The 27,789-nt window shown below is 47.7% G+C and overlaps 1 protein-coding gene across 1 annotated transcript in view; it reads right to left on the bottom strand.

Annotated features, from left to right (window-relative positions):
• Window positions 1-53: 53 nt before the first annotated feature.
• The window catches only part of CAPN14 (calpain 14), a 49,449-nt gene continuing 21,713 nt past the window's right edge, over window positions 54-27,789 (bottom strand). Inside the window, exons 14-16 of the mRNA XM_089922496.1 lie at window positions 27,129-27,207; window positions 26,373-26,489; window positions 54-24,733 (exon numbers count right to left, since the gene is read on the bottom strand). Coding sequence (XP_089778622.1) covers window positions 24,459-24,733; window positions 26,373-26,489; window positions 27,129-27,207 — 471 coding nt within the window. The 3' untranslated portion in view covers window positions 54-24,458. The remainder of the gene's footprint in view (window positions 24,734-26,372; window positions 26,490-27,128; window positions 27,208-27,789) is intronic.

Below are 27,789 nucleotides of genomic sequence, written 5' to 3'. Positions count from 1 at the left end.
CGACGAACAAAGGCCTCTTTTCACCCATCAACAAAATGCAGTCACCTCTACAGTAGAATGTAGCAGGTTTTCATGAGAAGGGAAAAAAAATCGTATATGGGTTTGCAATAGTAAATTGCTCTGATCCATTCACCTTCTTTGTCCTGGTTCCCTTTTTTCATTTTTTTCCCACCAGGACCCCTATTTTAAAATGACAGAACAGAGTAAGTTGTGCAGGATATCTTTAAGGAACAGAACTTTTCTTTCTGCAAAGTTAAATAGCTCTTCAGTTGGGAATCAAACCTATGACCTTGACTTTGTGGTCATTGTGGTCTAAAATGTGGGTCTCAAACCTAGATGTGCATTAGAATGACCTCTGATGTACATTAGCATTATATCTGTTAAATCAGATGCCTGTGTCTTGTCCTAAGCCTGCTGAAATTCTGTGGGTGATGTTTCTAGGCACCTAAGTTTGGGAACCACTGGACTAGTCAATACCTTCAAATTGAGTCAGTATCACCTCTTAGGTCTTCCTGGAAATGTTGAAGATGGTTTATTATTTCAATACTTTGGTCTTATAGATGACTCAGACAGAGCAACGGGAAATAGAACCTCACCAGTATTGCTGAGGAAAAGTGATTCCAATTCTGACAAGACACCAAGCAGGGAATTTAAAAGATTTTTTCACTCACACATTGTCATTGGTCAGTGGCTCACAGCTCCACATCAGTGGGCTCAAACCATTAGAGGGAATCAGGATCACCTGGAAAACTTGTTTTACTAGTCATTTTACTATAAACATTGTTAAACACACAGGAAGTTAGGATGATAGTCTACTCAACAGCCAGGCGTATAAGAGACCTCCCACCGAGATTCAAAAATTAACATTTTGCCATATATGTGTGTACACACACAAGCATGCATCTATAATTGCTGAACCGTTAAAAAGTAAATTACAGACATGATACAGAACACCTAAACAATAACCCAGAAACACTTCATCACAAAGTCCCCGAAATTAATGGCGTCCTGGGCATAACCACGACACCGTGATCACACCTAACTGAATTAAAAATAACTTCCTAAGATCATACAACACTCAGTCTATAACCAAGTTTCTAGGGAACTTCAAAACACAGAACAAAACTAAAAAGCAAACCTTGCTGGCCAGATTCCCAAAAATGTTTATTCAGCTAGGTGATGATCGTTGACTGACTAATTAAGAATGTTTGTCTTGTCAATAACTGAAATGCAGTTCACTCTTTGTACTTGAAAATTGCTTGGCGATTTGCATGGCACTTAACAGTCATTATTTCATGTGATGCTCTTAGCAGTGCTACTCTAAGGTAGATAGGAGCCATGAGGCAACTGGGACCAAGAATTGTTGTCACCTGCCCAGGTCCTGTAGGTAAATCTCAGTGGCAGCTTGAATTCCAAATCTGGGGTAAGGGACAAAGCACTGCCTTGAGTCTGGAACTGGGAATCCTGGCTCTCCCTCTGCTTCTAATCCTGCCTATGGGACTTGGAGCATTAGACCAAATTTCTCTGGTCTTCGATGTCTTCACCTGTAAAGTGAGGAACTCAGTTGATTGTCTCTAAGATCCTTTCCACTTCAGTCTCTCTTGGATTCAATGCATTTCTTATTCCTCCTCCTAAATCCTTTACTCACCTGCATTTGGTTCTGCAGCCAATGTGTACAGGGTTTTATTGAGTCATAGGAAAATACCCACCGATAAAACGTTGATGAGAAGAGATATATTTGACAAAAGTCTTCCTGCTTGCTATGGCCAAGCATGTCCAGGTCCCTTAAACTCAAGGAGGGTGTGAACCAATATTGAGAAATTCCTTCACTAAGTCACATGGGACAGGGGATGTGTGAGGATGATTCTCTTTCTTCTGCCTGAACCGGGAAGGTGGCCCTCTGGAGCGAAGCCAGTGGGCCACGGTGCCAAACATTTGCCTCTGATGCTGGCTGCCTTAAAGCAGCACATGTTAGAGAAAAGGGTGAATCTCTACAGAGGTGCAGGAGCCCATGTCCCCTCTTCCTCACTCCTTGAAAAGAAAACTGCGAAAATCTAAGAACACATTCCTGGCAAAGTCCACAGCTTCTAAACAGAAAGGATAGGTTCAACTAGAGACCACTCCTGTTTCATTAACAAGTGACCCCAGCTTCCCTACCCTTCCCTGTATAAAGAAGGCTCCAGCTGCCTTAAACCCCTGCCCTGTTCACCCACATCCCCCAGAACTGTTCCACGCAGACCTATGATCTGACACGTAAGTACCAGAACTATTTAAAATTCGTCACTTGGAAGAGACTTTAATTTTATATGTATTGTGTGAATTTTTTACAACCAGACATATTCATGCATTGCTTATGTAATTAAAAATAAATAATTAAAATCTTTGACAGCTGATGGGTTTTTCTCTTTGGTCTCTCAAAGACAAAGCAATCCCCAGGGTGCAGCAAAAGGCTCTGAGGTTTTCACGGGTGTGAGTGTGTGTGTGTGTGTGTGTGTGTGTGTGAGTTGAAGTGGGAGGAGATGGTATGGGCTCATATTTACAGGAACTGAATAGAAATGGTCCAGTGGTGCTCAGACAACAACAGTGATAATGTTTAAGCACTTACATACAGAGCATGGGCGCATTAAAGAACAAGATGAAAGCTAAGGCTACATAACCGTGGTGAAAGCTGGATCAGTGGTGGAAGGTGGGAGAGAAAGATGTAAAGAACCAGTTCCTCTAATTCTGTCTCTTTCCCTCAGCCTCTCATGACCTCTCTCGGAGTATCCTCTGCTCTTTACCCTCAGTGCTGCCAGACCTGTCCAGTTGGGAGGCGTGTCCTCATAATGTCACTCACGTCATCCCCCACCAAGGCTCTGCGCATGCTCCTTCTTCAAAAGTCCTTTTTCCTCATTAGGGAGTTAATCACCACCAGCAGCCCGTCCCAGGGCCCCTCACCTCTGAAGACGCCCTGTCCACCATGGGAGTCTGATCTGGTGCTACCCCGTCTCAAGCATTCTGTCCACCAACCCTGGATATTGAATTGCCATTTGTTTGCTATGACTTCAATATTTAAGCTTTACCATTTGTGTGTACATGTTAACAGTTTGCTTTAATGCAGCAATTCTTTGTTTTAAAAAAGCAGCCTGTCCTTGTCCTTTAGGGAAGGAACTCATCCCAGCAGTCAGAGTGACTGCCCTGAGGTCATAGAACCCATCAGCCTCACAGAGGAGAGTTAAAATCAAGAGCTTCTCTCAAGAAGGAGTCACACACTCTAGGGATGAGCCCTCCTCGTGGAAAGTCAGATGGGGAAGTGACCTTCACGCTCAGCTGGCCGATGCCCTGGTCCTCAGAGTGTCTCTGGGTGATCTGGTTTTAGTGACACAACCCTACCTCCTGGAATCACCTGAGGTGGACAGCATCCCTCAAAACCATGGGACTAGAAAGGACAAGTTTTAAAACCTCAAGACTGAATAAAAGGCATTCAGAACAATGAAGGCAAAGAGGGTCAGGTCAGCCTACACCTGGTGTGACGTGAGCACAGCTGCTGTCAGGCCAGCTTGGCTTAGCAGCTAAGCACACAGACACTGGAGTCAGAGGCCTCGGTTCTAAGCCTACCTCTGCCATCACCTGCAGACTTTTGTCAAGCCACTGAGTCCCTCTGTCCCCCAATTGTCCCCAGGTTGGAGCTGGTCACACAGACCTCTGGTTGTAGTCTGGGATCTGCTGCTTCTTAATTGTGTCATGTGGGCATGTTATGTAGCCTTTCTGTGCACCAGTGTTATCACCTGGAAAAAAAGTGACGGTACGAATATCTCCTTGCAGGGCTGTTGTCAGGATTTAGAAAGAACAGATACAAAGCACCTGGAACAGAAGGTAGTCAGTGTACTAGTCACCCATCACTGCCACCCACGGTCGTGTGATGATGGCTCCATAAGCTACCACCTTGAGGGCAAGGACTGTGTCTTTTGACCTTGGCACCCCTCCTCCACCACTTTGTGACATGGTGAAAATACTCAATACTATATTTGTTTGATGAATTTTTTAAAAGCAAGCATCTCCTTCCATTTGATGGACAGAAAGAAGGACTGTGAAGTAGTGGGCTCTGGAAAGAGACGCCAACCTCAGCCCTCACTGGTCATGTCGTATTGGCAGCTCTGGAGGGCATGTGACTGTGTTTGGCTGCCCCCATCTGAACTCCTTTCCATTTGGGGGGAATTCCCTCCCTGATAAGGAGTGGAAGCAGCCTTTCAGAGGAGTTGGAAAACACCAGCACTTCCTTTCCTAGCCTCCCTCGCAGCTGCAGCCCAGATTTATGCTCTCCTGGTCAGACCACTTGGCCAAATTTTTACACGGACGCTGATGAGACAAGAAAGAAGGGACAGAGGGCGGTGGGAGTCATGACAGCTGAAAAGCTGAATTTCTGGCACAAAAGAGGAATGGGGCTTGCAAAAATAGCAGAAGCAGTCTAGCCGAGTACCTGCACAAAAATGGCAATGGTGCATATCCTGGCATCTAGTCCTCTGTAAGAGTGGCCGCGGTCTGCTCATCAGACCAGTTCCGCAGTGCAACTGCAGGCACACCTCTGGAAGCTTGGCCCTGGTTCTCTGTGAGCTTCCCCAAATCCTTTCAGTATCCTGTTTCTGCTTTACCAGCCAGAGCAATCTTCTGGAGCTTGCAACCCAGAATCTGACTGATCCAGCAAGGTGCTTACTCTCTGCAGTTGTTTCCCCATCTTTACAACAGGGTTAATTCCTTAGGGATCGAAGAAGATACTATACGTTCAGTGTCTGGCAACAGAGTACTCAGCAAATACTATTTCCTTAAACACAAGTCCAAGAGCAGTCAGAGCCTCAAGCTACAGTGTTACTTATATTCCTTTTGTTTGTTTTTTTGCTGTATGCGGGCCTCTCACTGTTGTGGCCTCTCCCGTTGTGGAGCACAGGCTCCGGACGCGCAGGCTCAGCGGCCATGGCTCACGGGCCCAGCCGCTCCGCGGCATGTGGGATCTTCCCGGACCGGGGCACGAACCCGTGTCCCCTGCATCGGCAGGCGGACTCTCAACCACTGCGCCACCAGGGAAGCCCCTATATTCCTTTTTGACATTTGATTACATGTGCATCTTGGGGATCCACACAGTTCTAGAGAGATCCCAGCTTACTGGTTGGTTCTCTAGCTAGAGTGAAAGCAAAAGGCCAGGAATAAACTGTGCCCCAGGCTCACACGCAGAATCATTCAGAGCCATCAAGAGTGATCCGTATGACCTGACTCCAAGATGGGACCAGCTCTTGCCCTCAGTTCAAAGAAATCACAACTAATATCTCCAAGTTTCCCGGAATCCTACAGATGAAATGGGATAATCTTGACATGAATAAATACGCTTTTAATGTTTTCAAGAATATAATTTCTTCCATTTTTAAAATTTGCTAAAACTGGGGATAAGAAACAGTTACATTTATTATCTCTTGTCATCTATTGTGCTCACAGACTGGTTTTCGCTCCTTTGTTAAGGCTCCTGCGCCTTCAGAATATTGGCACCAGGTGGAGGTAAAGAGCCACGTGCTCTGACTAGGGAGCCTTGACAGAAATTCTAGGTAGCTTGTAACTGCTTTAGACTCACCTTGTGGATTTGTAGATGACTTTGAAATCTGTTAACTACAAGAAAACGAAAGGCACTCAAACTGGCTTAAGCAAAAAGGGGTAATTCATTAGATGTATAACAGGGTATCTCACAGAACCCAAGGACAGTAAGGACAGCCAGATCTCTAAAGAATCCTTCTCTGCATTTCTCTATGACCACATGAAGCCTTGTCCCTAATCCTCTCAGCCACCCCCTTCATTCTTTCCTCCTAGACAGCTACAGGGATTGTTCCCTTGTTTCACCTTCCCTGTCACTCTTATCTAAAACAGCAGCCTCTCAACCCCATCAATCTCTATGGCCCTAGTGGCTTTCTTTTCCTTCATAGCACTTATTACTGCCCGAGCGCATAGTGTGTGTTTAATTATTTTACGTCTCTCCTTTGCCTCACTAGAAAGTAGACTCTATGAGGAAAGGGGCTGTGTTTTAGTCACTGTTGTATCACTTGTGTCCAGAAGAGGGTATGGTGCATAGCAGGTGCTCAGTGAATAGCTTTGAATGAGGAAAGAAAGAAAGAAGGAAGGAAGGAAGGAAGGAAGGAAGGAAAGAAAGAAAGAAAGAAAGAAAGAAAGAAAGAAAGAAAGAAAGAAAGAAAGAAAGAAAGAAAGAAAGAAAGAAAGAAAGAAAAAAGAAAGAAAGAAAGAAGGAAGGAAGGAAGGAAGGAAGAGAAAGAGATAGAGAAAGAAAGGATGGAAGAAAGAAAGAAAAGCAAGAAAGAAATCAAGAAAGAAAGAAGGAAAGAAAGAGAGAGAAAGAAAGAAAGAGAGAGAAAGAAAGGAAGGAAGGAAGAAAGAAAAGCAAGAAAGCAAGAGAAAGAAAGAAAGAAAGAAAGCAAGAAAGAATCCTCCTTGCCCCCACCAGCGCTGCTCTCTGCATCTGAGTGCTCGTGGAAGACGTGGCTGCCTAGCACAGATCTCTGTGACCACCCCCTCCTCACTTAAGCTCCTAGTTATCAACGAATTTAGTTTCTTAGTGAGATTCTTGAAGATAAAAAGAATCTAATCGGCTCTGTCCAACTTACAAATGAGTTCCTTTGGAGTCCACCCTGATTCCAAAGACCTTTGCTTGCAGAATGGGGTTCAAAGCACCAAAAGGCAGCCAGGACTGTGGCCAGAAAGGATTTGCATCCCTATGTCAAAAACCATCATGGGCACAGCCTTGGACAACCAGTCATTGGTTTTCGTGATTACATACACGCACGCAAAATTAAATAAAACTCACATGGATGTGTCCTTCTTCATGAATTCCCAACTGTTTTTACAAAAGCCCTCCTAAGTGAATCTTCTCAGGTGCCCTGATCGGAAGGCTAAACTTTACATGAAACCTGAACCCCAACTCAGCAATTAAGCTTCTCCCTTGATAGATCTTTCATGCTGTGGTTTCCATCTCTCCTAAGAAACCCTTCAACCATTTTTCTGCTGGTCATCCACGTGGTTATGGGCTGAGCTCTTTTCATCCATAACTCTCCCCCATACCAGTTCTCTCCCCGTCTTGTCCCAGTTAGCTTTAAAATGGGACAAAACCTGTACTGTAAAACTCCTTGTTTCTTTCTCACCCACCCCTCACAGAGAAGAAAAGCATCTCAACCAGCTTCCTCTTCACTTTATCTAGAGTGGAGTACGATCACTGCAGTATCGATTAATTAACAGATTCCTGGTCTGGTTGCCCTGGCAATGCTCGCCAAAGCGTCAGAACCCTTCCGGAACAGCATGTCCAGCAGGAAATTAACTATTTTCTTCACACACGTAAGTCAAGTGCACAGAGCACCTGGTGCAGAGATGGGCACCGAGGGGACACACTGTAAGCGCTTGCTGACTAGCTGACAGCACCTCGGCCAACGAAGACAGCGCTGGCTCTGCTGCCTTGAACATCTGAAGGCATTAAGAGCTGGTGGCTGAGACACCATCTAAGGGGAATAGCAGCCAGTGTGATTTTACAAGAGCATCAGCGTGGTGCTAACACCTTAGAAATAATCTAGAAGAGCAGAGAAAAGGCTATCAGCCCTTTGCCAGGCCAGGCTGCCACTGGACCGGAAGCGGGGGGGCTAGATTGATTTCTTCTGTACCTGTCATTTGCACTACCGTCTCTCGAGGCAGCAAAGAAGACTTTCCACATTGAACCTCAGTCTTGGCAGTTCCCCCAGAGCAGGCCATGAGCCCAACTCATGCTAGGTCAGGTGTCCAATCAGGAAAGTCTCCCTCACCCAAGTGTGAGTAACAGAGAACACTAAGTGTATAAATAAACACAAGTACCAGCTTTCAGCTTAGTTATAGACAAGCCTGATATCCCCAGCTTGTTTCTTCTGAAGCTATGTTTATGGCTCCAGTCTTTAAGAAAGGTGAGTCCGCCGAGGTTCATCTCAAATTCAGATTTAAACTGTTTGCTCCATTACATGCCCAATCACTGATTGCTTCTCACATTTCTTTTGAAGATAAAGAACGGAGAGCTTGAGGCTCACTCAAGCTAGCCTACTTGAAGGAGAGTTTATCGAAAAGATACAGAACTCACAGTCACCTGACCCAGTCAAAGAAGAAGCTAATGTCATAAATACAAGCAAGATGATGGAGCTGGGACTGGGCCAACTGTGGCCCAAATGGCAGTAGGAGATGGATTTGAGAGACATTATGGGGAAAACCATCAAGAGCATGTAATTTGCTGAGAGAGACAATGCACGTACTTAACCTGTATGAGTTAATCTATTTTACATGACAGAGAGAAACTGGTTGAAGAGGAAGGTAATGTTAACTCTAACCAGGAAAGACGTCATAGGGAATGTGGCTCTGAACCGGGGCTTATTGAAAGATGGGTAAATTTGGACATGCAGGAATGGAGGAGAATGGGGACTCCAGATGTCCCCTAGGAATATGTTTCGGGGTTCAGAGGATGGGTCGTCACACTAGTGTACTTTATACATAGACTTCTAATTACCCAGTGAGGAGTAAAGCTGGAAAAAATAAATCAGGTAATATGGAAAGTGCACAGAGGTATTCATTTAACACTGGCCAATGTGTATCGGGTGTCTCCTCTGTGACGGGCACTGTGATTATACACAAACTGACGTCACACAGGCGCTGCCCTGAAGATGCTTATGGCCCAAGCTCACCATATTCACAGCCCATGGAACGGTCTCTAAAAGTAGAGTCTGAAGATCACCCGTATCGATGCCACCTGGGCAGCTTGCTCCAAGTGCACATTCCCAGACTTCTCCCAAGACTGACTGAATTGGACTTTCTGAACGAAGACCCCAGAATCTTCCTTTAAAGCAGATTCACCAGGGAGTGTGTATGCATCTCAATGAGAATGGAGTCGGGGGCAGAGGACAGGATAAGTATTTTCCAAGTGACCGTGCCCCATACGTGACAAGCATTTTACATAGTAATTCACTTAATCTTCCCAACAACACTACCGTGTTTGTATTATTATCTCCATTTGACAGATAAAGAAACCAAAATGCAGAAAGGTTAAAGGTTTTACCTAATGATACAACTCATATGTTTTAAAAAATAGAGGTTCCACGGGTGAAATCTCCCCTTTCACAATAGAAATTTTTTTAAGTTCACTATAACAGTCAAAAAATTGAGGCAGACCACCACCTTTCAGCTCACCAACAAAATGACATTAGTCCATTTGATGAAAATGTCCAATGAAGATCTACTGTGATTCTCCCAACAGAGACAAGCAGGTATCGTTCCCATGGGCATCTCCAGGACAGGGGGAGCAGTCAGGGAGAGAAGGAACAGAAGGAATGGGGGGAATCAGAAAAGAAGAAAATAGACTTACAAATTGAAAAACTGAGTCAGGTGGGACGAAAAATCACCAGAAGGGCCACTTGAGGACTCCCATGCTATCACTTGGCAAAGTCATTGATTTGCAGATAAAACTGCCTCCCCTTAGCACTGAGATTCAGTGGCAACTCAGTGGTCCAGAAGTATAGACCGTGCAGAGCCACTTCGGACAGGGAGAAACAGCAAGCAAAAATATCAACACTCTTTCTTCCCCCTCCACCGCCATTTCAATATAACCTCCTGGGTCAGGCACTCCCTGATCCTTCCCAGATTGCAGACCATACTCAGCAAAGTAGACACAAACCCAGAGAACCAAATCTACAATGACACCCCTGGGAGTTAAGAGGAGAGAACTGCCAGGTAGAAAAAGTAGGATTGAGCCAGCAGCAGACAACAATGGAGGTTTAATTTCATCATGCAGGAGAAGATTGGCAAGCATGTCCCAACTGGAACGGATTATTGCAGTGGAGGTGAAATATTTCATAGGATATTTTCAGAGGGAGATGCATGCAGAGGAAACTGTTCCAAATATATATATTTTAAAATATCTTTGCAGTAACAAGCTAGGTAGGAGCATGTGGGTAATTGATACATATGCATGAGAGCATAATTAAGAACTATAAGACCTGGAAGATTTTCAAGCTCTATGGCAATTATAAACTATGAAAAAGTACGCTTTCTTGGGGTGTAGGGCTATTATTCAAGCATCTCGCCTCATTATAGGAGCTGGAACTTACATAGCACTGCACAGAAATGGAATAAACGAAGGGTGAGTTGTCATAAACTAATAATGACTCCTGGCTTTGTGTTTTTCCAAGAGTCATCTCACACAAGATCTTTTTGGATCCCTACATGTATTAGTTTTCTACTGATGCTGTAACAAAATTACTACACGTTTAGAGGCTTAAAATAACATTTTTTTCTCTTACAGCTCTGGAAGTCAGAAGTTCAAAATGAGTCTTGCCGGGCTAAATCAAGGTGTCAGTGGGGGGAGGGGGGTGTCCCTTGCGAAGGCTCAGGGAAGAATCTGTTTCTTCCCTCTTCCAACTTGCAGTCCTTGGTCTGTGGCCCCTTCCTGCACCTTCAAGGTCAACCACATAACATCTTCAGGTCTCTCTCTGCTTTTATTACCACATCGCCCTCTGTCCCTCTGATCTCCTGCCTCCCTCTTATAAGGACCCCTGTAATTACATCAGACCCATCTGGATAATCCAAGATAATCTCTCCATCTCAAGATCCTTAATTTGATCACATCTGCAAAGTCCCTTTTGCCGTATAAGGTCACATAGTCACAGGTACCAAGGATTAGGATGTGAAAATCTCCGGGGGACATTGCTCAGGTAATCACACTCCAAAAATCCTGTGAAGTAGGCACATAAATCCCATTTTTCAGATGAAGAAACTGAGATCCAGAGGCTTCTTGACTTGCCTTTGTTGGGTAGTTTCATTCATGTGTCCCACCAGTATTTATTGAGTGTCTTCTGTGTGGCAGACACTATTGTATACACAGTGAAGGAAAAGGAGCTTACATGCTAGTAGGAACAATAAACAGTTATTTAAAGATTCACATAGATACAAATATGTTTGTGTTGTAAAGGAATGGGGCGGTAGGAAAGAAAAATAACTAACAGAGGAATCATCATGTAGATTTGTGGGGAGTGAGGTCAGGGGGAGCCTCCCTGAGAAAGCGGTATTTATGCCAAGACCTGAAGATGTATGGGGGGAGATAGTCAAAAGGAGAGGGAACAGCATTCAATCCTGAGGGAACAGAGAGTGAAACTACTTGGACTGGGGAGGAATCTGCAACTGCAGGAAAGACCAGCATGGCTGGAGCATAGTGAGAAGACGTCACCTCTGCCTGGAAGCTTTTCCTGATCCTGGACTATGGACCCTCCTTGGACTTACGTGAACCCTTACACTTACCCCTCATTAGAACACCATGCTGAATTTAATTCTCCTTAACTAGACTGTGAATTATGGAGAACTAGACTGGGTCTGTTCATCTCTGAATACCCAGCCTTGCACAGTTTTTGGCATGATGTAGGTGCTCAATAAACACTCACGGAATAAATGTACAAATGAGTAACGTACGGTACTTGAATCCTTTTCTGTCCCAGGACCTGCCAACTCAGACCACAGGCCCACAAAGACAGAGTCCTCCAGCCCTTCCAGACACGAGGGCTCCTGCAGCAGTTGGAGGCCTCTCTCAAATGGAGAAGGTGGTAAGAAAGCTGATTTGCCCATAAGTAAATAGCTGTTTTAATTATGGAACATTATTCTCAACAGACCAGCAGACGGAAAACAATTTGCATAACAGACGTGCTTATTCATGGAAATGTTTGTGATTTATCTACCAAAGCAGATGAAGACCCTAAAATTAAAATGTGTATGCCAGCACCAGGAAGCCAAATGCTCGCTTCATCCTCTTCTCAGCAAGGTACACACTCTGCCAACAGGTCAGATTCAGTATCTTCAGATCCCTTTACGTGGGGAGCTCTGGAGAAAGTGCAGATCTGAGAGAGCGGCACAGGAGGAAGGATGAAGAAATGTACAAACAGCCCAGCGTTTTCCTCTATATCGAGAGGTCGGTGCTGCCAATGCTGGTGGGTACCTGGCATGAGTCGGGTATGAACTGGAAGCCTATCTCCAGAGCCCGTCTTGGAGAGGCATGGAACAAATGAAACCTGGCAAAGCGAAGTTAGTAGGTTCTGAAACACATCAGATCTTTGCATATGTCAGAATCATTTCAGTGATTTTTTTCTGAAAATGCGGGTTTTGTGAAAACCTGGATTTTCATGTCTTGGCCGCAGAGTTTCAGATTTAAGTGGTGAATGAAGGTGCCGCCCTGCACACCCAGAGAAGCAGCCACTCTACAGTTCAACCAACAGAACATCATCTGTAAGCTGGGAGAACGTGTCATGCCCCGAAAGTGCCATATGTTCAAATGAAGAGGGTGATCTACAGGCCCCTGGGAACTGTGTGATTAAAACTCTCCAGGAGATCTGATGTAAGGTCCCACTGGTAAGACACACTGAGGAGGTTAACCAGGTCCTCTACAGCATGTCAATTACCCAAACCCCAGAGTACACTCTTTTAAACCAAGTAAACAATCAAGAAACTCAGTTTTGAAGCAAAACTGAACTCCTTTAAAGACAACTTCCCTTATGAATGGGCTTTAATAGTGAGAGCTCTTACAGACCATTTGGAGACCAAGTTGCCGGGAACAGATACTCCCCAAATGAAACTTCATAAACGTGGGGTTCTGAGGGAGAAATTCACACTTGAAGTTAAAGACCTGGGGTTTATCTTTAAGGTTTTGTTTCTTCTAAAAAATTAACTTCGAAACGCATATTAACAACATCTAATTGTTTACTTGCCTTTAAATAAAAAAACTCTTTGTGAGGGTGGAAAAGCTTTCCATTTCAAAATCCCAAACTCTTAACTCAAAGGTTGGTCTTGCTTAAGGCCCCTGCACACTTTCTATTGTTTTCGGCTTAAAGGATATTAATCTAAGCTCCCACAGGCTGCCAGCAACATTAAAGGCAGTATCTATTAGTGAAATAAACCAACACAGGCGGCTCTTTAAGGGCAGGGCAAATCACAGAGGATCTCTTTGATCAGACCTAATGGGAATCCACACTCCTGACGCGGATCAAGTGTCGAAAAGGAAATCTTCCCCGGAGTAAATTGGGCTGTGGGAGCAACTGGGAGAGCGCACACTGGTGAATTACTGGCCCTCTTCGGACACTCAGAGAAGCAGCCACTCAAAAACGCAATCAACAGAAAATGACCTGTAAACTTAGCTCGGCCTGCTACAAACGCTAACTGTGTTCCGATGAAGATGATGTCACACAAGCTCAAGCAGATGGATGGAAGTCACTGACGGCTGATCAGGGCGCAGCCGGAACGCAGAGCTGTCCGCCATTGCGGGGCGCCGACCAGGGGGAAAACGGGAGCGCGCACCTGGCAGCGCAAAGATTTAATCACTAGAAAGGCCTGTGCTGCAGCGGCCCAGACTCGTCTCACTTCCTGGGCTTTAAGTCTGTTTAGCCGTCTAATGATTTGTTTGCTTTTCCAGGTTCCCAGATGTAGTGCCTCTTGGAGGATGGACACAAGCCTCTGGTCACCCTAAAGGGGCCTCCTTCAGATGGATGAGTTCCCAGGATACATTACAAGCACATGAGCATGGTGATGGGGACCCAGTTGCCCAGATCACTTCCGGGTGCCCTGACCCGGGTTATCTGACCAGCTGCGTCTTGAACTGCGAAAGTCCCACCGCCATACAGACCCTCAGAGGCCCAGCCAGAAGCTGGTCTCTTCTCTTCCTCAACCTCACTGCCTCTTAATAAGGGGACTTGCGACATGCTTTATTTGTCTGAAAGAGCATCTGATTACGTTTGATCTAGGATACAGAAAGTTACAAAGGCATTAAGGAGGGGTGCTGAACATATCTGAGAAATGACAAGAAACCTTGGGAAATGGCTACTCAGAGACTGCCTTTGGCTGGTAGGATACAGACATGGGGTGGAGGGAAAACTTCTCGAATGTGGAATGCGAGGGTCGGAAGCATCTGAGACTCCTGTTCTAAGGCTGGGTTTCTTCCCTGTCTTATGAAGGCCGAAGACTCCTCTGTCTTAGGAGTAACTGACCATGCTCAGCTCAGCCCTGCCCTCTACCTCCCCGGGGGCGAGGGGCTGCAGACCACCTGTGCTCGGCTCTGTCTTTCTGGGCAATGCTCCCCACGCCTTCCCCAGCCCTACACACACACACACACACACACACACACATGCGCGCGCACACACACACACACACACAGTCTATTTCCAGGCAGACCTGATGCTACGTCCTTCAACCTGGTCTATATTTGTAATAAAAGATGACATTTGGACCCTAGTTTTATTTTTCAACTTATTAAGAATCTGGACAAAGAAGAGGTGGGCTGTTTACTGGGAACCCCGACAGTTTTGGTGGAAATGGCACAGGGTTTGAGGCCAGGAGCCCAATATTTAAATTCTACCCCTATTTCCTAGTCTAGGGGCTTGGCCAAGCCAGCAACTCAGCAGTTCTCCAAGGGTAGTCTGTGCACCCCCGTGGTTTCAGGATCCTTTCAGGGGCCCTGCAGGGCCAAAACTATTTGAATAATAGTACAAAACTGTTCTTGTCCTTTCTTGTTGTGCTGACATTCACAGCGGTGATGCAGAAGCAGTGGTAGGTAAACAGCTGGCGCCTTAGATTCAGCCCACTCCTTCCCAACCGTACCTGCCATCATGTTCTACACCACCGCACATTTGCAGGAGAACAGGGGGGTAACAGCCAATTTCATTTAAGAATGTCTCTGATAAAGCAGTAAAAATGATTAATTTGATTAAATCTCGGTCCTCGAACTCATACCTTTTCAGTATTTTGCGTGAGGGAAGTACACATGAAAAGTGCCCCTGGTGAGACACCGTCCCATGAACAGCTTTCCTTAGCACCCTGGAGGACAGATTTCCAGCAGGTTCTGCAGGGCAGAACTTGAGCAAGTTCCAGAGCTGAGCTCTCCAGCAAGTCTGCCACTTTGCCTGCACCCCAGTGGCTTCTCGGCCGTGCAGGAACCACAGCGTGCCCTCTCCACCAAGGATCAGCTCTGGGTGGGGAAAGGGAGTTATTTCTTATCTCAGGCCTAGGGGTAGCAGATGCCCTTCTATCTGCTTTTGTGGCATTATTTAGCCCTCTCGTTACTTTTTACTACCCCGTCTCTCGTTACTCCAATCCCCCGTTATAGTTAAAAAGTCTTTATGTAAAAGACCCCTATTCACCTTACTGTGTGGTTTCTCTCTCCTGATATGACCCAGATTGATACCCGTACAATAAGATGGTTTCCTCCACATCCCCTAGAAAGGAAGCCCCCGGTCCAACAGCCCCCTGAACGTTCAGTAAGTTTCCATGGTAATAAAAAGGGGTTTTTAAAACCGCTGCCCGGAGGGCTCGTCTTGCATAGTGTGAGTCAGAGGGGTGGGAGTTAGGAGGGGACCTTGCCTTGTTCAGTGATGCCCCGTCTGCTTCTGAAACAAAATGCCTTCTCGTGGAGAGGGCTGAGGCAACACTGAGGAGTGAGAAGCAGCTCTGAAGTCACCCGTGAAGCCTCCTCTTCCTTCCCTCTCTTCCTTTACCTCCTGCAGGACCCTCCCAAGGAAGGACGGCTGGGGCAGCCTGAGGCTCTGGGGAAGCTGTCTCTACACACCTGCCTGTCCCCGTCACTCGCTCAGCCTGGCCTTTGTCTGGGTCTCTGACGATGTGAGGTTGCACGGGGCAGCCTCCTCCCCTCCCCTCCCTTCCAGAGTGGCTTGATCTGCAGCCACCAGGGTGTGGGTTGACAGCAACTTGGAGGAAAAGGCACCTATCAGGCCCTTCCGGGATTCTAAGAAACCTGAGCGGGAGGTCCGGAAAGAGTTGAGTCATGAGGACCTACCACGTCCTGTGGACCTCGGGTAGGTCATTTACAATCTCTGAACTCCTTCCCATTTCTACTCCTGCCAATCTGTCCGCTGCTAAGCTGTTGGAACAATCTCTCTCCAAATCACCCTCTATCCTGCTGCAACCACTTGTCATTATAGCACTCATCCGTCTCCTGACGAATCCACGTTTTAATACTCTGTCCTTTCCCACACCCTTCCTTCTACCGAGCTCACCCTTCTGTCCCTGGATCCGTCTCTGAGCGTTCAAACTAAGTACCACGTCCTCCAGGAACTCTTCCAAGACTCCCCAAGTCCATCTGAGCTCCCCAGGTGTGCTCTTGCTCCCTACGCTGGGCTACTTTCTTTTATTTTCCTCCAAGCAGACTGCAACCTCCTGAAGAACTGGAGCTGAATTTTCATCTCCATGTGTTAGTATCTAGGCCAGCACCTATATGTCTATTTAAAAAAAAAAAATCTAAATAATAAAATAAAACCAAATAGAGTAAGTAAAGTAAAATAAAATAAAGAACTACCTGCCTTCTCTGTGCTTGGGGTTACTGAACAGACATCAGCTGTTACAAGTGCCTGGTCAGGCATCATTTTACAAATGAAGAAACCGAGGCCCAGAGTTTAGGTGACTCGATTACATGCCACAGCTAGTACATGGCAGAGGCGGGACTCTGACCCAGGTTTCTTTGCGCTCAGACACGTAGTGTCTCGTGGATGACTTTCAGAAGAGGCTATGGGAAGGTGATGGTGAGAAAGTTGGAACACCGGTCAGGCCAGTGAGGAGAGCATGAGATTCTGTCAGGTGGTTGCTGAAATCACTTGACTTTCTGTCCTTTTAGGACAAGGGGAGAAAGCGGCAGGGTCGCTGGGAACCTCTCCACAATGTGTGGTCTTAGGCATTGCTCAGCCCTCTGCATGGGAGCTGACCCACCTGACGAGGGCTGCTGGGGAGGGGTGAACTGAGGGGCCCGCTCCACCCACCATGCGTGTAGACACGGCACCCGTACCTCAGCAGCCAAGCTACAGAGTTGGAAGCACGCAGTCGTCCTGCCCCCAGCCCCAAGCTCCCCATTCTGGTCCCAGGTGTCATGGGGGAAATTACCTTGCTGCACGGGTGTCTTCCGACTCCTCTACCAGCAAGTCACCAAACAGAAGGGCTTGCGGACCAAAAAGCAGGAGCCTCAGCTCACGTGGTTGATTGGATCAATTGAAAACAGGGAAAAGCAAGGCAGGGAGAGACGGGGTAGTGAACACACTTAGGATGTTATGGAAGGTCCACACCACTGAATCCTGGGCTACAGAATGTTCGGGTGTCCTGTCCCTCTGCCACATCAGCCCTTCCTGCTGACGGTGTGCCCACAAGCACCAGAGTTGAGGCTTTGAGCAAAAGACTGAAGGCTCTGGGCCCAACCACACAGGTGCTCTATCAGTGAGCCTCCGGCAGGGATGGCAGGGCACAGCTGCAGCTCGCCAGTTATCTGCATTTCTAGGGGTTAGAATGGGATCAGGTGGGCGTCACCAGTGGGCGGCTGATTGGAGACTGAGTGCCTCGTGGGTCTCGTGTATGTTTGATGTATCCTGAATATTTGATGCTTCAGGTGCCTCATGTATATTTAGTGCAAAGCATGAATATTCAGAGCCTACTCAGCTCCTCCATCCCTTCCTAAATTCACGTGGTGATTCACTGTCTTTATCTATGTCTGACTTGCCTCTCAAGCCATGTGCTTCTACACTGAGTTTTATCTATCCTCCTTATTTGTTGGTTTCTCGTATTTTCTAGAGCAGAATCAAATATTCTCAAATAATCCAGCAAATGCATACGACTCCAGGTCTATCCACTAGAATAGTAACCCCCAACTATGAACCCTACTTTACGATTTGCAAAGCTCTCTCGTGCTCACAATCTTGTTTAATCTTTGCCACCAGCCTGGGAGGCAGGGGTCACCATCCCAAATCGGAACATGACTACACTGATACTCAGAGAGGTTAAATGAAATTCCTGAGGCCACACAACCTCACATCCAGTTGGTGGAAGAGGGGACGTAAGCTCATGTCATCTGGCTCCTGGTCGAATGTGTTGCCCATTTCACCAGCCCACCCCTGGATCATTCTCACTCCGTTAAGGACCCCAACTTTCACAGTATGACTTGCAGAATTCAGACCTCTCCTCTCAGCTCCTGAGCCTCCTAGCATAGCCTGATCTGAAGATACCATCAGTTCTGGGAGCCTGGGTGTCGGACACACATGCCCTCGGGCAGCAATGAGCAGCCCTGAGCAACAATCTCCCAGGCCCCTTTCCAGGCAGTGCCTGCAAACCGTACTGCACCTTCACAGCCACCAGAGTCCCCATGAGACCTCCCTGCAGCTCCCCCCCTCCAGAAGCTCCTCCCTCACCCAGAGGCAGGGGCAGTTTTAGGGGAAGAGTGCCTGCCTCCTGAGAACTCCACGGCCCTCCCATCATTAAAGCCATGGCCAAGGCACTCTAATAATCTCAGATTCCTCCCTTCTCAAGGAAGCCAAAGACCAGGAAAAGAATGTTCTGTGTGAACCCCGGACCATGCAAAATGGGAGAGAGGGTTAGCACACAGCCCAGCCTTGCTGTGGGGCCTGAACCGGCCTACTTCTCTAAGTGTGTGCAATACCGAGGGTGGGAGAGCAGAGGCGCCAGGCTGGGGCCCCGCAACCTGTCCACCCGCTCTGCCTGAGTAAGGCCACTGCTGCCGCTGTGCAGCCTTAGCTGGGCTGCGTCTGTCATTACTGCTGATGAGCAAATCAGGCCACCAGCTGGGTGAGTGGAATGTCAAGCTTGGTGACATTCCCTCTTGGGGGAGACTTGATGTGAGGCCAATGGGAAGTCAAAACAAAGACAAAGATCATTTTGATCCTTTCATTCGGCCAAAAGGAAAATGAATCTGGCAAGCAAACCCTCTGTACAAAAGCCCCGAAATTGATGTTTTCCAAGCAGAACTGAAGCTTGGGTTTCAGGCATCAGAGCCTTATGGCCTCTGGTTTGCCCTGGTTCAGAAACCACTTAGCTTCTCCCCTGGGGGGAATCCTGGGGGCGGGGCCACTGTAGAGTGGAGTCAGCCCCTCCTGTGGGTCCACAATAAACCATAGCAGAGGCCTGGCTCAGTGCTAAGCAGCTTACCTACGTGATCACACGTGATCCACACCATCCTCTGGTCCACAGATACATTGGCAACTGGCCAAAGGTAACTTATACTATAGTAAATGGTGGAGCTGGACTCCAGCAGGCGTCTCTTTTCAAGCCCAGCCTGTACTCTTGGCAAATTTATCTCCAGCCAGAGGCAGATTTAGAAGTTATACAGTCCAACCTCCTCCAAGTGCACACATAGCTTTTGTAAACAGTTGAATTGAGAAGTTAGAGAACTCATCTAAGGCCCCATGGATTGCTCTTCAGGAGAGCAAAAAACACCCAGACTCCCTGCCAAGGTGAGGCCTGCTCCTTTCACCACCCCACCCTGCCTGTTCTGGCCTCATTTCCTTCTGCAAGCCGGAGAAGCTGTCGAGGCTTAGGACGGAGATGAGGACTTAACAACCGGCCTTCAGGCCCAGGACCAGCCGCCTCCCACTACTCACAGAGCTGCCACTGCCACCCTGAAAGCAAAAGTCTCTGGAACTTTCCTCAACTGGTTAATCCCTCTGGAAGGACGAATTCTGAATGTGTGAGAGAAAATGATGCCCAAGTCCCTGGAATGTCAAGGTATGAAGAATGTCTTCAGAGAGAGCCTGATGAGCTTTTCAAAGGTGGTTTGAAAAGCCACAGTGCTTGGCATCAGAGTGAAACTATACCTTATGCAACATCAGAGGGACCCTTTTAGAGGAAAGTCGTTTGTCCCCAAGCAAACATCATGCACTAAATATTTTCCCCTAGAAACTCAATTAGATGCTGACTTTTTAAATGACAAGATTCACCTATTACTTCAAAAAGCATTCATTCATTCAATTAATACCAAACGTGGGTTCGGCACTAAGCCAGGCGCTGGGTTCTAAGGGTGAGTGGACTGAGTGCATCATCAAAGAGATGCATTTGAAACAAGGGCTTAAAAGCATAGTTTGCTCTTTTTCAGAAATGAATGAGCTGTGTAAAATGAAGTACAGTACATCAATTAAAACCTGAGCAGAAAAAGGAGGCAAGAAAAGGGGAGTGAGTCCATGTGGGGCTGAAGGGGGCCTTTTGCTCTGAGTCAGGCTGTCAGGACTCTAAATCAGCTGGGGTTTCCCAGGTCGGGGGCTGAAGTTGTCATCTGCAGTCCAGCGCCCAGGAAGGAGCCCTTGAGTGGGGACAGGGCGCCATCTAGTGTCTGCTCATCCGCAGCACATGCCACAGATGTGGGAAGGAAGGTGCTCCGCCCCCAACCTGAAAGATCAGGCTGAGCTCACACTTTCTGAAGTGCGTAGCCCAATGCCAGACACGCTCAGATCTCGTCTCATGAAACTCACCCTGTGAGGTTAGCATGTTTCTCGCCGTCTTATCGACGAGGCTGTAGAGATTCAAAAAGGCGAAGTTCCGAAGTAACCCCTGAGCTAAGCAGTGATTTGAACTCAGTTCTTAGGACTCTGAGGTCCTTGCCTGCACCCTGCTGACAGTGGTGGAGAGGAAGGGCTTGAACGTCTCATGACCAAGCTTGAAGGCCATGGCTGCTGCCTCAGCCCCTCAGGAGAGGGTCCCGATGCCATGACAGAACTTGCGGGGCCCCTGCCTGCCTGTGCGAACTCGCTCACCGGCTCCCTCACGACAGAGCTAAGCCCCGCCCCTCGGAACCATGGCTGTTTCCCAAACACACAGTTCCCTTCCCTGCTTCTGTGTACTTTTTCTCCACGTGCAGCACCGTCTATCTAGAACCTCACCGTTCTCCCTTTACTGTCTTATCTAGTGCCTCTATCCTATAAGACGGCCACGCATCACCCCCCAGGAAGCTTCCCGCCGACTCTCTCAGGTTGGCCTGGGCACCTGTCTTCTGTGTTTCCCCAGCACCCTGTGCATCCCCATCACAGCACGCCTCAGACCATCTGTCCGTCAGCTGTCACTCCAGTAAACTATGACTGTGTCCCCAGTGCCTAGCACGGTGCCCAACCCATTATAGGAGGTTGACACATGTCTTCTGATGGATGGGTGAATGTTTGAACGGCTGGCTGGCTGGACAGGTGGAGGGGATGCAATCCCACTGCCCAGCTGGCCTCACCATGCCAGGGCCTCAGCACCACGTGCAAACCAGCTGAGCCAATCAGCACGGAGCACCACTGTGAGGACATCGGTCTAACAGAGAGTAACCGCTTCCTTGCCATGGCTGTGCACTTGTCAGGCCTTCTCACTCCTAGTGTCAGGTCAGCTCTAGGTCACATCTAAATTATCCAACAGAGCTTCTGGAACAACTGCTGGTCAGTATGGTCTCCAGAGTTGCTTGGTCTGTGGTCCAGAAAAGCCCTCACTGACAACCTGGGCCTCTGACGAGTAAACCTTCTCCTGCTTCTGAAGTTCAAGGTGAGTGGAGGGCAGAGCCTGTGTCTGTGTGACGTGAGAGGAGCTTTAATAACAAGATGGCCCCTTTTGCAGGTGCCTGGCATTGGAGACGAGGGGTGCCCTCCAGAGGCCACACTTCAAGGAAGCAGTGATAGGTTCAGAGAGGGGAAGTAGAGGAAGAAGAGGAAAGTAGAAATGGGGTATGAAACCTTGGGCGTTTCAGAGGAGTGGTCATTGTGAGTGACTGTGTTTTAAAAACAAAACTAAATAATAATGGTTGTAAAGAAAGACTTGTCCTGCCTAAGGAAAAAAAGAGCAGCTTCATTTACTGAGTGCCTACAGCATACCAGCATTATTTAATCTTCATAATGACGCAGTAACATAGACATTTTGGGCTCTATTTTACAAATGAGTAACCTGAGGTCCAATGTCATACAGCTAGAATATTCCTGCCCAACCTCTCCTCACTTTCATTCCTGTTGGATTTTGTACCCCTTCGGTCTTCGGGACTCTGGGAGAGCGTTGGTAACTCAGGTCCTGGGGCCAGTGACCCCAGAGGGCTGTCTTCGCAGAGCTCCCCAAGAGCTGGACACACAGCTTACTCCTCCACAAAGCCAGGCAGAGCTGGCCCCCTTTTACCTACCTAGGACCCACAAAACTAATTTTTTCCTTTTTGTCCATTATAAATATTTTAAAACATATATTTCATTGGGAAAACATCAGCTTGGAAATCCTGGAGGCTAAAATCATTTCTCTAACCCGGTGGGACAACAGAAGGAAAGCAGTGCTCTGTACAGTAAGCTGCTGGCTGCCCTGCCCTGGGCCTTAACTGGTATCTAGAAGGCTCTCTCTGGTGACTAAGTTTTTGTACAAAACATGAGAGGAAGGAGAAAAGAAAAGCAAGGATAAATAAAGGGCAGGTATTTTAGTCCCCTCTTGCACTGTCCTTTTAGCAATTAGAGTCCTTTTCTTCTGAGAGTTGAAGGCTTAGGACGGGACCCCCAGGCGTGCTCTGCCTGCTTGGGCTGGACTTCTAGACAGCCCTAGCTTCTGGACTCCCTGACTCACCTGTCTTGGCACCTGAGGACTGACTGCTTGCTCCTCCGTTGCTGGGCTTCTGGAATGCAGACTTTCCACCTGTCTTGGTCATGATAATCACCTGGCTTTTAACTTCTGGAAATCACTGATGTCCACCACTCACACCTTCAGCATAACTTCATCCGGACCCTTGAACGGTCTACCCTGTCCTAGAGCCTTACTTGCCCCCCATGCCCTGGGGTGACAGAAGATGGGGAGGGGATATGTGGGTGGCGACATGGCTTTGCCCCTCATCTCCAGTACTCAGCTTTGGAGGGGCACAGAGGGAATCAGTGGGGGTGAAGGTTGGCAAGGCACAGGGTATCTGTGGGTTGCTACAGTGATACCTAAACTCAGGGGGGTGAGGCTAACACACGAGTGACAGGAGGGCAGCTCAGACTACCACCAAGAAGCCAAACGGGGAGCTTTATCAGAATTCATTGATCTGAATGCAGATCTCATCTGCACCAAGCAAAACCATCACACAAGTGTGATGAATGGAATAATGTGCAAGTGTCATGAACGGAATAATGGTACGACCTTCCCATCACCCAAAAACTCTGCAAAACGGCCTTCATGGTGCAAAGCAATAATAATTTAACTAAACCAAATATTTAAAATGGCAGGGTCTAAAGATAGAAATAATGATAAATAGATAGACATAAAAATCTTTAAAAGACTATAATTATATGATGACTGTTTACAAAATCAGTAATACCTCATGCATTAGTGCATATGGCACTTTACGGTAAACCGCTTCACATTTTATCATTTGGAATAAATAAAGGTTTTTATGCTTTGAAAGTGCCCCTTTCAAGTGCTCCTTCCTCCCGCACTGCCCGTCTACCAGGCTGTCAAACTTCCTTTAGTTCTGCCAATGGACACTCTTTTATCCCCTATTCAACCTCCTCCTTTAGTCTCCTATGGACCTGGAAACCAGGTAGTCATGTTTGTTAGAACAGTTTGTAAATTAATAATAAAGAGAATTTTAGGGTTTCCCTGGTGGCACAGTGGTTAAGAATCCACCTGCCAATGCTGGCAGCACGGGTTCGAGCCCTGGTCTAGAAAGATCCCACATGCCACGGAGCAGCTAAGCCTGTTCACCACACCTACTGAGCCTGCACTCTAGAGCCCGCGAGCCACAACTACTGAGCCTGTGTGCCACAACTACTGAAGCCCGCACACATAGAGCCCGTGCTCCACAACAAGAGAAGCTACTGCAATGAGAAGCCCACGCACCGCAACGAAGAGTAGCCCCCGCTTGCCGCAACTAGAGAAAGCCCGGGCAGAGCAACGAAGACCCAATGCAGCCAAAAACAAATAAATAAATAAATAATTTAAAATAATAACAATAATAAATAGAATTTTAATGAATGGTTCTGGGTTGCTAACTTATGAGTAAAATGCATGGACCTTGGGAAATGGCCATTGTTCTGATTTTCTGCCTGGGTTCTGGGTTGGTAGGGATGTCAGGAAAGTGAGGGATCACTGTAGCACAAAAAATCGGATATACCAACCATCCGCTGATTAAATCTACAATGCAGCATGGATTTGTTGTTCTTCTTTGGAGCAGATCCGATAGCCCACAGGTCAGGTAAACAGGCTGACACCCATCACATGCAGAAGCGCTTTAAGAAGTCGGGTGTTCTAAATTCACTGGCACCCCCCAAATCCAACCATCGGGAGATATTGTCAGCAGAAGATCACGCAGTGACCCCAGATGCCAGATCCAGCCCATCCCACCTGGACCCTGACAGTTCTGTTATTTTCTGTGTTCTTAAAAGCTCAATGTATCCCCGCCCCACCCCCGGACAGTTAAAAGTTAGCCTATCCCTCTACCAGTTTATAGATGCCGGTACAGATGCCTACAAACATATCATTCCCTCTTCAGGTCTTGAAACGTAGGCTATTACCCCAAATGTGAGAACGCGGCATGTCTAAGGTCATTTAAGTTGGACACCTGTGGAGTCAGTATTGTATAAAGGAAAGCACACCAAACCTGGAATCAGATTGCTTAGATGACGTTTCTGCTTGTGACAAGGTCGTGGTCACAGGGAAAGAGAGCTGGTCTTGACAAGTCCAAGGCAATCTTTCTGCCTCGCTGCTTCCCTCTTTGTATGCTGCCCGTCCAAAGGGGAGATCTGCAGAAAAGAAATCTTACCAGACGAGAAGGTGATGGCTGGAGACACAGTCCTGAAGAACTGTAGGTTGGTTGAGCATGGGTTGGTCTCAACCAAAGGCCACCCTTGGGCCATATGCAGAGTCCTCAGTGAGGGCCAACGAGCGTCCAGCCTTCTCAGGAGTACAGAGTCATCGTCAGCCACTGGAATAATGAGGAAGAAAATTATGATCTATTCAGACCCATCTCTGACATTCAGTTAAGGATGCTTCATTTCTCAGTCACCAGGTCCTAGAGCCTGACGCAGGACTTGGGGCTTCCTCCCCCATCACTCCTGGAAAGCCAGACAGGACATTTATGGAGAGCTTAGCCAGAAGGACCACACCACCCCATGGTAAGTATAAATCAACCTGAAATATAATCAACCTTGACTTCCCTTGGTGCCTGCGAATGATGATAGCCAAGATGCAGGCTGATTCTATGTTCAATTCTCAATGCAATTGTCCCCCATGAATTCAACTTGGTGTGCTTGTGACAGCAGTGTGTAGGTGTGTGGGCCGACTGGGTAGCAGAGATCCAATAGAACATAGTCTACATGTTTACATTTATGGGCCCATTTGTCTGACAGCTTTGTGTGGGTGTGATGAACGGTCCCTCTAACTCACATGGGGGGGAACCTCTGGGGAAACCACTCCCCAGGCCAGTTACATAAACAGGGTGATGCTGGTGATGATGAAGATGAGAATGGTGAAGTTACCAGTGGGGTCACAGAAAAGCCCAGAGTGAAATTCCAGCAAGTTGGCTGCCACTCCCTGTAGGCCTCCTCGATGGCCTTGAGGATCTCCTCAAGGAGCCAGAGGTGGTCAGAGCTGGAGAGAACGTTAGACATCACCCAGCCAGCTCATCTCGCACACAGGGAAGCCGAGGCCCAGAGATGCAACGTGATGTGCTGACAGTCCCACAGGTGGTTACGAGGGGCGCTGTGGCTTCACCTTGGGTTTCAGTCCAGCTCTCTTGCCATGATAGCACGTTGCTTTCTAGGAGCCTCTGCTCAAGCTGTGAGCTGCCCTGCGTCAGGTGCCACTCTGATGGCTGTAGTGCTCTCTCAGTGTGGAGTATGTCGCTATGGGAGGATTGCTTGGGATCAGGTGTCCTTGGGGATCTGTGCTTGGGTACGGGCTCAGAAGTTCTAACCATTGCCCCTCCACCTGCATCCCACCTTCACGCTCAAATATGGGAGTGATTGAGGGTAGATACACGTTGAGGGTCCCTATATCTTAGAAGCTTATTCCATAAGCTGAACATCCGAGGTCAAGGAAGAAACCCCAGCTTTTATTAGTCTCTTTCTAAGCAGCCCAAACGGAGGATGTGTTTTCGACAGAAAGGACAGATGATTCAACTCCAGACTCCAGTGTCTCCACATCTGGCCCACAGCAGGTGCTCAGTAAAGCTGTGCAGCTTGAATGGAAGGGGAGGACAGCCAGTGTCAGACACAGAGCTGTTTTCTCCTCAGTGTATCACACTCATTCATTCAACAAACACTTGCACCTTCACATATGCCTGGCACACAGTGGGCGCCCAGTCATATTTGATGCACAAATGAATAAGTGCAGTGAATACAGTGCTCCATCGCGCACTCAGCAGAACGAAGGGCACTCAGAACTCTTCTCCTTTATAAGTTAGTTCGGGTAGATGCAGCTAGGTTTCACAGGCACAGAGCCAGCGTTCCCCAGAGCTCCCTGCACTGGCAGCAGTCCTCTCTCGTGCTTGAACTGGGGACAGGTGGGCAATCCACGAGGAGAGCAGAGGAAGCCCGGGCCCTCCCTCGTTCCCCCCAGCTCACTCTGCAGGTCCTCCACACGCAGCATCAAGCGGACAAAGCTGACGAAGGCCATCTGGAGGTCAGGGCTACCGTAGTGGATAAGCATCAGCTGGCAGACGTCATCACTGAGCACGATTCCTGCATTGAACAAGGGTCCCCACCGTGGGTGCCGGAAACCTCATATCCAGCTCCCCTCCCACCTGAGGCCCCTTAAATTGTCCCTCCACTTCCGGGACCTGAATCCTAATAGCCTATGATCTTCTTTTACGCGGTTCATTGTGAATTTTTCAATTATTTAGCCTATTAATTTTATTGTCTCTCCATTCTCCATCCCTGTCCCCTAGGCAACCAGCATGAGGATCTTTTTATCACGTGGGTTACTGGCCTTGAAGGCAGGAGGCAGTCTGCTTAGTGGTCAAGAGCATCTGCCTTGGAGTCTGGGAGTCCTGGATTTAAGTCCCAGGCAAGTTAACTTTTCTGAGCTTCAATTTCTTCCTCTGTGAAGTGGGGATTAGAACAGGGTGTTGGCAAAGATTAAATGCGAGTATACACGTGCCAACCCTCAATAAATGTTAGCTGTGATCATAGTGATAATAATCAATGGTTTAGTTATTCACGGATCCTGGTCTTTGGGCCTCTGAACTTGGGGAGTAACCCTACTCATTAGAAGATTGCAGGACGCCACACACCCTGCCCAGCACCACTCACCCCCACCGCCCCATCCCCTGCCTGGTGTGCGCCCTGCAGCATCACCTCCCCACCCGCCTCCAGGCCTACCTGTGTCCCTCATGGCAGCCCGCAGCTGGGCCCAGTTCAGGCATCCTGAGCAGTTAGTGTCTTGCTTGTGGAAAACCTCCTGCGAAGAGCCCACACCAAAGGCTAAGGAAGCCAGGCGTTTCCAAGCCCCGCCTGAGAGCCCTCACACCCCAGTGTCAAGGCTGCAGGACTGCTGACTGTGAGGCTCCACCGGCAGGCCCGGCTGCCTAGACAAGAATAGGGCAGGGGGTCCCTGTCAGGATCCCACCTCCTCTCCCAGTTCTCCTTAAGGCTTGTGAGAGTGGGCGGTCTTTCTGTTACGGGGGATGGAGAGTCTTGGTATAGGTGAACGTGCCTAATCTGAGCACATCATCCAAATTTTGAAGCGCTTCCAACCTTATGACTCAGGAGACGGGAGGACAGTTGTGAGTAATGATTGGAAAAGTAGGAGGGAGCCAATTTATGAAGGACTCTAAATGCCAAGCTAAAGAGCGTGAACTCGACTGACGGCCATGGGGAGTCTCAAAAAATTTTTAGTAAGGAAGCGATGTGATCAGATGTCGCTTTAAAAATTCAGAAGACTATTGCAACAGGCTCTCTGAGTTCGGGAGAGAAAGGAGGAAACACTAAAAGGACATTAGGGAAGATTAGGTGAGTGTTTGGGTAGAAAGGGCTGAAAGGG

Source organism: Delphinapterus leucas, chromosome 13, assembly GCF_059928025.1.
Source record: "Delphinapterus leucas isolate spDelLeu-1000000601 "Yukka" chromosome 13, BTC_Dleu_Yukka2, whole genome shotgun sequence".
In the NCBI taxonomy this organism is placed as follows: Eukaryota; Metazoa; Chordata; class Mammalia; order Artiodactyla; family Monodontidae; genus Delphinapterus; species Delphinapterus leucas.
Note: the sequence above shows the minus strand (reverse complement) of the source record. Positions and strands in the feature narration are given on the sequence as shown.